The sequence below is a fragment of the Pavona decussata genome, unplaced genomic scaffold (assembly GCF_977016875.1).
Source record: "Pavona decussata unplaced genomic scaffold, jaPavDecu1.1 SCAFFOLD_98, whole genome shotgun sequence".
Lineage (NCBI taxonomy): Eukaryota > Metazoa > Cnidaria > Anthozoa > Scleractinia > Agariciidae > Pavona > Pavona decussata.
The window spans coordinates 1,035,812-1,047,826 of NW_028145514.1; the positions used below are offsets into that span (position 1 = coordinate 1,035,812).

Consider the following 12,015-nt stretch of genomic DNA (forward strand, 5'->3'; position numbering starts at 1 on the left):
GTGTCCCACGTTGTTTGTCGGTTTTGAATAGAATTCGTTCGTGTTTACTAAGAGAATGAAAAACGGCACGTACGTGTTTTAAAAACACCTGTTTAATAACAGTAAGGAAAATGATCATGCCTAGCTCTGTCTGCCTATTGGTGTTACCTAGACAATGAAATGTTAGTTCAAGACCAGCGTGTTTGAATGTTCAAGAGTTCAAAACGTAATCACAGTTACCACAAACCAAGAAAAAAATAAATAATTAAATAAATGAGATAGTGGTAGCTCAGTGAAGGAAAAATCCAAGAACCGTGGCACTGAAAGTGAAATTTTCACCAAATAACAAACGACAAGGATAGCTGGAAGGAACTATAGCGAGTGGGATAGAGATGCCTGCTTCATTTTAATTGTGTAATCGCGCATCTTTTGGAAAAGATACCTTTCAAGATATTTCCTAAGACAACTTGACACATATCTCAACTAGAGCTGATGTCTGAAGAATAGCTTAATAAGGCCGTCAATCATCCAACACGAGTGGAATATTGAAGTGTTTGCATATTCAGTATTTTAGATTAACAGAAGTATTCTGCATGCAGCAGCACGGAAGCCTATCGATCAAAATGAAATTCAAACCAGACGGTATTCTAGTCTAGTAATGCGGCGATGCTTTCACCACGCATTGTATAATTGTTCTAATGAAGCTGATGTTTCAACGACACTCGCCTTTTAGAATTTCCTGAATGTTTCTTTGTCAGCTGAATATATTCAGCTGTAAATGTTTAATGATCAGGGTGTCATTTTTTTCTGTTTGGCATTTACTCGTGGCTCTCAGAAATTCACTGAAGATTTACATAATAGCATAATCTCACTCTCAGCTTCTGTCAACTTGTCTAAATATTGCTTTAGCATTTCCAAGTTTAGAAAAACAATATAGGCTAAATTAAGAAAGCTGTTTTATCGGTCGCACGCCAGGTTTAACATCTTTTACATTTCAGCGCCCAAATTGAAAGAATTAGAGTTGGATTTTCGTTTGGCAAATGTCCGAGTTCTGTCATAAAGTTAAATTTCACTGCTTCAGCGCAAAATTTTAATTTTAAAATAAAGCGAGGATCAAGAACCATTAAAATATTCTTTTGTTTCGTCACATTCTAGGTTGTATTGTTCGTCTATGTTTTTGTCATTGCGTTTTTCGCCTAAACCTCGATATCAATTGGGAAACGAACTGTGCCTTATTTAGAATGAACACATATCACTTCAAAATCTTCAAATATACAATAACCGTTTCAAGATCTTATCTACGGACAAAGTTCTCAGATATGTTTTGAGCGCTAGATCAATTGCATAGTCCCGTGGCAACGAGAAGAAAGGCCAACTTGAAGTGACCATTATTCAGCAATTAACAAGTTGGTGAGTTGATTGCAGTCGAGTTTTTAAGTTGTCTCTCAAAGTCCGACCGCCCGGTGATTATTTATATATTTCCAGCTGATGAGATAATAAACGAGTTTGCTCATTCGCCCAATTAGCTGCATTGTTTTGATCCGGGAATCTTCATCAACCGCGACCGCAGGCCGCTTGAATAGAGGTCGTATAAAGAGATTAGCTGTGTGTTGTCACAGAATACAGAAGAATTGACAAGGCCGGCTGCAAGGTTGTCCAATTTCAAATGGCTGTTCTTCAGGTAAAGGAAGTCAAACCTACTAACTGTTTCACAATCCTATTTTCAAATAATCCTTTCATATTTCCTCCATATTTTAGGCCAGTTTACTTCTATTTTGGGAGCTGGAAATATTACACAGAAGGAATAATTTACTGTTAAAGGGCCTATACAAATGGCGGCAATTTGAAGCAGTGTGGTCACAACCTTTTCTCTGCTTACGTCAACAAACGAATCTGAAAGTAGACTTGACGCAAGTGAAAGTTAATGACGTGTTCGGCTCTTGCTCTCGAGAGTCGAGAAATGCCGTATTTCCTTCCTATCAGTATTATTCCTTGTAAAGGCATAATTACTGATTCCATGGCAATTACTTTGCTCAATTCTTTCCAAATGTAATATTAGCAAGTCCAGCCAGTTGTATCGGGTAAAAATACTGTAAATATTTTGCTTGTGACCGACTTGGTACAAATCTACTGACACTTACATTATTACTTATAATGCCCCGCTAATCACAATCAGTTGCCTTGGGATTCGATTCCATTAATAACCCACCAGAAAAACCAAATGTGGCTTGGAAATATATCCACAATGATGCTACAGGTTATTAAACGCGAGGAAATGCTTCCCAAAATGGCGCCTTTGCGATCAGACCACACTGTATCAATTACGGCGAATGGAATTGCCAAACAGAAGAGAAATGATTTTAATTCTGTTTTGATTGAACACCAGCGTTTAAGAAAACAACATATTTTACAAACGGACATCAGCTTGCCTGCTCTACAGCGACAAAAACACCTGTTTACAAATAAATTTGAAAAAATTTAACTTGGAAACTCGCCCGCCAACCACCGGCAGTTGAACACGGCCCGAATGAAATACGAACGCTTTTTCAAGTGTCAAAGAGTGTTTGATATTCCTCGTTAATGTATGATTTGTATGAATTTTCTGTTAGTCAAACAGGGAGAGAAAACTGAAGCTTCAAGACCTCAACTCGTTTATCACATGCGAACTATGCAAAGGATATTTGATCAAGCCAGCGACGATCACAGAATGTCTTCACACATGTAGGTAGTACTAGTTAAACGCAACGCTTTGTTACAAGCGCAATAATTTGGCGGCGATAAACAGCGGAATATTTTGAACTTCTGCCCATCGTTTTTGGGGGTTTATTTATCAACAAAAGCCGGTATCGAGTTTTGATAACGCGAATATGAACGTTTTTAGCGCCCTTAACTAAAATAAAACCCAGTAATATATTTCCATTTGTTGCGAATCTGTCGCCGAGTCATTGTCCAAAAAACATCTGCCTTCGTTTGTTATGTGCAACCATCAAACACTATTCATTTCTTTATTAGTTTAACTCGTGGAGTCGGAACGTCTCAGAGTAGTTTTTTTGGTTGCGACTGAAAGACCAGTTCTATGTGTTTCTTGTCTACTTTACTCTACCGTAGCTATAAACGACGAATTATCGATTCCTAGCCTGCGGCGAATGGAACGGGCGTTGAAAAACTTCAACACATCATTGATTCGCAAGTCCTTCTCCATTTGAGTCATAATTATTCATAAGATGGCACGCTTTTGACGCTCTTAGATAATTTTATTAGATACAACAGTAGGGAGTGATAAGCCTAAATAATGATAACAATCGTAAAACTTGTAACACGATCAGTCGGTAAATACGGCTCTGTCCACGGTATAACATGATATTTTTTTGCACTTTCCTTTGCGGGAGAATTTAAATGCTTTCCCTGCCAACACCAGCGGTGAATGCTTAGCATCACATATAGCTGCAGTGATCGTTTGTAATTGTTCGTACTTCGTTAGTTATTCAACGTCCTAGGAGATAATAAAGTACCCTGAAGGAATATACATTACAATATTTACTATCACCAACGGGAATACAGCTGATAGCTTTGGCGGCGCGATAATGATACGGAAGTTGAAAACAGGAATATGTGTTTTGGGCTCCCAGAGAAGTGATCATGTTGTGAAGTAGCACGAAAAACAAATAAATCCAAGTTGACTTAAAAGTGTTTAAAAGGTACAAGAAATGACCTTATTGTAAACATGTTCGCCCAAAACAAAGGGAATGATTTGCCTCTGTCTGATACACCATTAAGTTTGTTTGTTTTTACCAATAATGATGTTTTGTTAGCTTCAAAAGATTAGGTCCGTTTTTTTTTTTTTTTACATTTAAAGAAGTCGGTTATCTTTCAAACGTCGATATCAATTGGTTTGTGGTTATTTTTACCTCATTATCAAACAGTTTCATAAAAATATCAGTCCGGCAAAAGTTCCAAGTTATTTTTTTTCTTCACTCAAATTCCTAGTTTATTTTTTTTCATCAGCTTGAAAATAAACAGGTAGAAGTGCTCGAGAGCAATACTGGGAATTTCAAGAATTAAACTACTTAACACTTTTAATCCCAAAGGCGACCAATATCGACCAAGACTACTGCAATACGGACCTAACAAGCTAGTTCAATAAGGTTTTTATTATATAGACTTTTCCGCTTGTTTCTTTCTAGTCCGCGTGAAACTTGTTTATGTAATGTTCAAGCAGCGGCGCCGAGAAAAAGTGCAAGGAAGTAAAAACTCCAACATGACGATTTGAACAGTTCCGACTTTATAAGCTCAATTTAAAACATATTTGCTTTGTATTTTTTTGTCAAAATTGAAACACTTTGCTTCTTTCAAACGTACGTCGCAACACAAGTGGTCCATCTTAGCGGTCCGTATAGGAAAATTGGGACCGCTCAGGGAACCAGTCAGAATGCTCCTTTTCAGCGCGGACCAGTTCCTCACTATAACAAAATTCATTTTTATCCGATCGGACTAACTTCCCAAATTCAAGCAGAAAAAAGTCAACTTGCGATTGTAGTCCGTCTGGAAATATAGAAGAACACTGATGGATGAATGATAAATGATTTAACAAGCCCAAATTCACTCTTTTTTTCCGGGCTGAAATATGATTGTATTTACATGAGAAGTTTCAGCCCGTTTAGGCGGGCCGAGAGTTAAGCTTGGGCTGACCGGGCTAAAATTTCAGCCCGGGATGAGAACGTATCATGTACTGATTGATCAGTCTTCTTCCGGTGTAGGAATAGCAGAATATACAGAAAGTCAATTCCTGAAGCCTGTTCCAAGTAAACCTAAAAATTTCCTAAAATAACACAAGTCCTTTGATCTTGCTATCCGGAGCTGGCGTGCGTTTCTGAGAACACCTGGAAACATTTTGTGCTCAAAAAGCTATTTTACGCGCACAATGTTGAACCCCAGAAATGATTTTATTGGAGCTGACAAGGGAATTAAAGCGTTCAATCACTGAGGCGAAATTTTAAGAGCAAAAATAGCAAAAAGAAGAAGAAGAAGAAGGAAAAAAGAGCGTTCATCGCCAATGATTTGACTAAAACTTTGAAGCACCGTTGAGGCGTAAGACATTTATGTTCATGCTCAAAATATCGCAAAACTTTAGCGCTTGCACGTCGACTAACACAAATAGGTCGTACCAGAACGCCGTTAGACGGTTATGCTGGATTGTTTTCTGTACCAGGAAAACAATCTTAACTATAGTGAATCTAGACTGACGCTAAAAAAGCAACTTTGGCAATAGCCTGGCGTTTATTCACTCTTGTACGTACAAGCTGACCAGATAGCGAAAGCTGTTTTTGATAGAAACTGGCGAGTAATGTAATGAAAACTAGTGGAAACTTTTTACGTAAGTGCAGTGAAGTGGCACGGCGAGATTTCCCTGTACGCATGGTCGGGCGGTGATAATGCGGCATATTTTTAAAATGAAAACCTGGCCAAAGAATTGAGTTTGATGCTTTTCTTGGATCTTAGTTTGCAGGTCTTGCATCGTAAAATACTTACAGGACAATGATGATAATCAGTGCCCCATCTGCGCGATTCTCATTCATGAGACCAATCCGTTTGAGATGCTGAGGTATTTTACCTGCTATTTTTCTTCTCTTTCTCATAAGCGTCATTCCTTTTATTTGACAAGCTAAATAGGACCCGAGGAGGGAGGGGTTACTGTCAAATAAAAGTGCTCGCCGTATCTTTTAATGTTCGGTATTGGTTTTAGGGTTTATAATGTAGAAGTTAATGGGGTAAACCAGGATGAACTTTGGCAAGAAAGGTAACTAGTTGTCAGAAACGGTATGCGTATTGGGTGAAAATAATTCGAGAAACTCTCACAAAGCTAGATTCTGCTACCTTTAAAGAGAAGCCTTTGTACTTTTACATGGTATTCCCCGGCGGGCTTGACGGAAGTATCACTTGTGCATCAGCATGTCCTGTACGTGGGCCGGGGACATGTCCCCGTGATTTGAGTCTTAAGGTGATCATGCACGAGACGATTTTCAAAGCAGCATGGCGCGTGGACAACTTTTTAGGCCACATTTTGTTGCGGCGAATGTTTTGTTTTACCAACAGTGTTGATAATGATACTACGTTGATTACTGCTCGCCCCGATTAGCTTTCGCTACTTGCGGTCCAGTGTAATTAGCTTAAAAAATTGATTAATTTGGCCATGTACCGTAAAGAGATTCGAGTGACTTCGTCTGAGCTTCGTTGCGGCAACGGGTTGCGTGGTTTTGAAGACAGGTTAAAAACTTGCAACGTGTTGCCGCAATACAGTTCGGCTTCGTTCGCTGTTACACGATGGCAACTTATAAGAAAACAATGTTGCATTAAAAATCGTCCCGTGTAACAACACCTTTAGCGTGCGTTCGATTGGCTGTATTCTGGAGTAAGAATACACGCTACTATTACTAAAAAGCCCTCATAAGAGGTTTCTGGAGTTAACGGCCGAATACAAAACGGATCTTGAATTTTGATGTGCCAGTAAAAGTTTGCAGATACGTCCCCCACATTTTGCCGTCCTAAGCTTGAAATCTAGAGGACATTCCGTGTATTGTTATTCCGGAATAGGTCAATGAGTCGAGTACTACTATAGTTTGGGGAGCCTGAACGGCAATGAGCGACTTTTCAGTCCCTAGCTCCCTGTGAACGTACAATGAGTCCGAATCATATTCTATGTGCTTTTATGGTGGCTGTTGGAGGCCTGCCGGTATTCAAGTTGTCATTCATACCTGGTATCTACATAAATGTATGCTGAACAAGCTAAGATGTTTGCTGTTTTTAAACAGGTCTGACCAGACTCTGGAGGATGTTATTTACAAACTTGTTCCAAGTCTACAAGAAAGTAATGATGAATTTGTCTCCATTTAAAACTAATTTAAACATGATGATTGAGTGAAGAGATGCCTGATTTTCAATACACTAACGTCATTGCTTTAATTGCTGTCACATTAGAACAAATTGTGTCAAAGCGTAAGAAATTTTCTCTTGTCCCTGCTCTTTTCCACCGTTAGCGGCTTTTAAACCGAAGTCCATATCAGAATTTTTGCGTTGCCACGTCATAAAAATTTCTCACCCAAACAACCTTGATTATTTACAGATGAAAGAAAGAGGGAAAGGGAATTTTATGAACTGCACAAGTCAGAGGACGGGAAGAAAACAGAAGATGAAGACAAGGAAAACGGCAGAGCTGGTAAGTATTTTAGCTCATTTTCATTCATTTGTGATCTAAAAGGTGAAATAAGAGACTGTCTTGGAGATTCAAGAATTTCCGCTACTTTTGGTCGACTGCATGGAAAGCACCTGCCCCATTACCCCAGGCTGTAATCTATGGCGTTGTAGTTCCACCTGTTCACGGCCATTCGGTGGGTGGGATGCGCTCATGAACTATTTGAAGCCAGCTGCCATTAAGCCTGACGCTCCGATTTAATCTTTCAGGTGACTAATTCATAAAGCACATCTTAAATGGACATCAATTCTCAATAGTCGCGAAATAATTTCACGTTCCTTATAATTACAAGAACGTTTATTTGCCTAATTAAGTACAGCAAAAGGTAAGTTAATTAATAGACAGTTTCAGTATTCAGTACCTATAAACCGAAAAGGAGAACGTTTACTAGGTATCCTTTTATTTTATAGCAGTATTAGATCCCCAACAGTGTCTGAGTTACACTTTACTGGCACAAAAGTTTGCTTAAAACTCAGAATCACTTGATATTCCTTTTACTTTCTTTAGTTACGTGTCCAGTTCCCGATTTAACAACTGACCAGCCCGCGATCAAGAGAGTAAAGCTGTCAGCAGCTGATTACGATAGCAAAGAGAACTTTCACCGGGATGATCCACAGATTGGAGTCTGTCTGGAATGCTTAAGGTAGGATGGTTTTCTTTGGAGTGTATGTCTGAAATAAAAAGTGAATGCGCTCAAATTTCACGTTGTTTTTCTTTTAGTGACAACTCGGTGCAAGAGCAGCCCGTGAGAGAACTGGTGCGAAAATATATCCGCTGTTCATCAAGACTGACAATAGCACAAGTCAAGAAATTCTTGAAAGTCAAGCTTAATCTAAAAACCGCTGACCAGGTAAGTGTATGAGAGATTTGGAAACACTGCATTTAGACAAGGCAAAGCTGACGCGCTCACGTGACGAGAGGTGTTGGAACTGATCAACTTAGTTACTTGCACAAACTTTAGCTGTTCCTTGTGCTAGAATAAGGAATTCGAAGATAAAATCGATAAAAACGACATCAACGATAAAATCGAACGACGTTTCGTAGTTGTCGTGACACCATTTTCAAGGTCAGAATGATTTCAATAAACTGTCATGATGACCCCGAAACGCCTTTCGATTTTATCGATGATTTTTACTTGCTTGGGTATTACCAAACCTCTGCTGATAAAAATGACACAGGGACTTTTTTGTTCTATCTCGACTCTATTTCTTTGTTGGAGTCCCTGTGCTTGAAAGAGTTAGCGGCACAAAATAAGTATTTTTCTTACAAATTTCATTCGTTCTTGTTAGGTTGAAGTGATGTGTAACGGTGAAATCATGGGCAAAGATCACACACTGGAGTTTGTCTATATGACAAGATGGAGGATAAAGGTAAAGTGCAAAGCTTACTGTATCAGGATTCTGCGCGTGTGCTCTTGCATCACAAAGTTGTAAACCCAAATACATTTACAGCTAATATAAGCAGAAATTCAGCTCAAGTACATTTCATTCGAAGCCAGATTCATCTCGTTTCAGTTAGACTGTCATATGTTCGAATATTTTGCTTTGTAGATTCCGCGAAATCTCCTTCCTTCATGAAATAATTCTTCAAAACGTGTTTCTGTTCACGAAATTAAGTATTCGAACACTCCAGGTAATTTCTGTTGCAGCTCATAACCTATCGCAGTGGGAATTTTTTTGCCGTTTTCGTAAACGTGCAATGAAACTGAAGGTTAGTTTCGCGGATCTTCTCAGATATAAAGTATCGAAATATCAGTTCTTACTCGTGGCTTTCAAAACAGTTTCAATGTGCCAAGAAAGGCCTCCGATACTAGGCGTTTCCAAGTTGTGTATCAGGCTGCCCCCTCGCCCCTAGATGTGAAAACTTTGGTACCTTGGGTACCATTTTGCCAAAGTAATAATCATAGGGGTTGTATTATGGTGTTACTATGTCAAAACCAGCAGCTCTTCTTTATAATTATTATTGCCTCGTTGATCTGAAACTGGTTTCCTTTTCCCAGGAAGGGACGCTACTAACACTTCAGTACAGACCAAGAATGGATTTTTACTGAGACGAGTCACAGGAAGCTCCAGTAATCCTGCGCGCGCCGCGAAGGCGTGAAAAACGAATCAGGGAGTGGATTGGGAACGACCTGCAAATGGTACCCTCTTTGTCAGGTCATTTTCACGCCTGCGCAGCTCGCGGAAGGCGCAGTTTGTATTCAGTTATGTGAGTCCGTGTTTCTTAACCACAATCGGGAGGGAACGCGGGCGCACATAACGCTGAACGTAGAGGTGACTTGTCTCGCGCGAGATACAAAACAAGCTTACACAAAACATAAAAACACTGTAGCTCGTAGGCTTATCTTCGAGTTGACCTTCGCAAATATCAATAATTAAAAACGCCGTGTAAATAATTCAACGTCAATATATTTATTAAGAGAGTGAATAATGTACATACCTATGTATTATGTAGTAAAAAAAGAAAAATAAGGTGGAGAGATATTTAAGTCTTAGCCAGGCAATCAGACTGTTTGAGCTACTTTAAAACAACGACGGACTTTTTTTTTTACTCAATTTTGATTTGAGTATCATGTCCTTAAAGGAAGAAAGAAATTTAGTGATAAAAAAATTAATAGACAAGTACGTAACACTACATAGAAACGTGAATGTAAAATGTAAATGTACTGTTTGAAAGTGGCAGTGCACTTAGCTTCCCCAAACTATCGTACAGGCATTTTACTCAAATAATTGGAAACAAACAATCAAATTATTCATACAAAATATAAAAATTAATAAACCAAGTTTAACTAAAAATAAGCAATGAAGTTGCCAAAAATGAAAGCAGAAGATTTGTTTAACGTTTAACAGTGGTCGCTGTATCAGCCTTTTTTCAAACAACTTGACTGTTTCAGTTGCTTTACAACGAAAGCAAACTTTGTTGTACTCGATTTGTATTTGAATGTCATGTCGGTAGACTCCGAGAAAACAACTCGTTAGTATTAATAGTAAAAAAACAAACAAACAAACAAACAAAAAAAACAGTAATATTATATAAAAATTAATAAATCAATACAATCAATATGACGTCTGTCACGCGTATCTCTTGATATGAAACAACAAATCCGGTAAAAAAGCACCAGTATCGTTTATTTCTTTTGTACTCCTATGCATTTGTGTGGTACTTTGCAAACACCTTGTATTAGTCACTCGCCGTAGTCCCTTATTACGGAGCCCGCTAAGTGTCATCCTAAATTGCCCTTTGATTTCCAGATTTTCGCGATTTTTTCGCCATTTTGCCCGTGTTGTGTCTCTGATCCCGTGGCGACGGAGAGCTGATAAGTCGCGCGGAAAAAAAATCGCGAAAATCTGAAAATCAAAGTGCAATTTTGGATTTTTCTCCTTATTGTTTAGTATTTTCCCAGAATCAAACCATGGGACGTGTAGTCAGATAGCCTCACATTTTTTTGGATGAAACCCCCACACTCTGACAATCGGCGAGGTATCAATTTCGAGATACAGCGTGTATATAAATTCAGGACCTAGATGGTACACAGTTCATTACTGGTGGCGATAGTGAAACACAATATGGTGCGCCCTACTGCAAATCCAACTCCTTGGACTTCTGCGTCTGGTGTGGCTGCACAGACCAATCCTTGGATAGTCATCACTATTGTAGCTGGCCATGGTAGACAAAGCAAAAAGGCAGCGTTTAGTTGTACTCTGCTGGCCTCTATCAACATTAGCCTGTCAGGTGCCTCTTCACATCGAAGAATTCTAACCACACCAGCCAGTTTACGGTCGGGTCATGCAATAATTTTTCCTAATGGTACAAACTACCAGGTTTGTTGCAGTGCACGTTGGATATGATCAGATTATAGAACGGTATCATCGAACGCAACCAGGTCAGGTAATAAAAGGAAGGGAAACAGTGAAAATTCGGTCTTATTTCAGATGAACTGGCTTGCTTTCGTCATTAATAAGCTTCGCTCTCGCTTCATCCATCAAGTACGCTTATTTGCGGCCCATGCAATTAGAGCATTTGGTGCCGGAGCACCTCGGTTAACAAAAACACCTTTGATAGCGGCCAGGGCTGCTATTTAGAGTGGGGAGGGGGGGGGGGGGGGTGCTTTCTGAAGGAGAGCGCTAAATTGTATGAATCCTTGTAGTGACTATGAACTGCGGCGGTTGAAATGTAAATCAAAACGCGCGGATCAAACGGACGACCTTTGGAGTTAATTACTCTAATTTTTCTGTTCCATCCGGTTTGAATGGAAATTTCCGTCCCATTTGCACAAAATTTCCATTCCCATTTTCTTGCCTTCTTGCGCCATCATTGCGCCACCACGTACGTTCTTTAATTAACCTTTGAGAAAAAAGCCTTTCCATTTGACACGAAACAGTTTATGAAATTACCAACCAAATATTTTGGCTAAATGGAAAGCGCCCTTGGTCTTGCCAGTTTATCCTTTTGTTTGAATTATCACTTGAATCCGGTCATCGCATTTTTATTTTCATGCCTTCTTTTTCACCCCTTTCTTGTTTTCTACGAGGTGCTTCCTTAGGAACGCACAACAGAGATAGTTCGTCCAGACGCATAATGCCTCTTGTGCTCGTCTTTACACTAGAGACGAATAATTAGACGAACAACAAATGTTTGGCCAAGTTCGTCCAGACGGATAATGCTTCCTCTAGTATAAAACGGCCAATTTTTCGGCCGATCTCTTTTTCTGCTTGTGTAGCAGGGAGTGAAAATCAACCTGATTGAAAAATCTGTAGTACTGCCACAGATGTTTATAAATCGAGCTG

The 12,015-nt window shown here is 39.3% G+C and overlaps 2 protein-coding genes across 2 annotated transcripts in view; one reads left to right on the forward strand and one right to left on the reverse strand.

The window, feature by feature from the left end:
• The window catches only part of LOC146472528 (polycomb group RING finger protein 3-like), a 114,288-nt gene that overhangs the window by 42,635 nt on the left and 59,638 nt on the right, over window positions 1-12,015 (reverse strand). The window lies entirely within an intron of this gene.
• LOC146472531 (polycomb group RING finger protein 5-A-like) lies at window positions 1,528-10,293 on the forward strand. Its single transcript, XM_085119265.1, has 9 exons — window positions 1,528-1,660; window positions 2,589-2,700; window positions 5,479-5,581; window positions 6,789-6,844; window positions 7,100-7,192; window positions 7,736-7,871; window positions 7,949-8,078; window positions 8,518-8,598; window positions 9,228-10,293. Exons 1-9 carry the CDS (start codon window positions 1,646-1,648, stop codon window positions 9,276-9,278), a joined length of 777 nt encoding a protein of 258 aa, XP_084975391.1. The 5' UTR covers window positions 1,528-1,645; the 3' UTR covers window positions 9,279-10,293.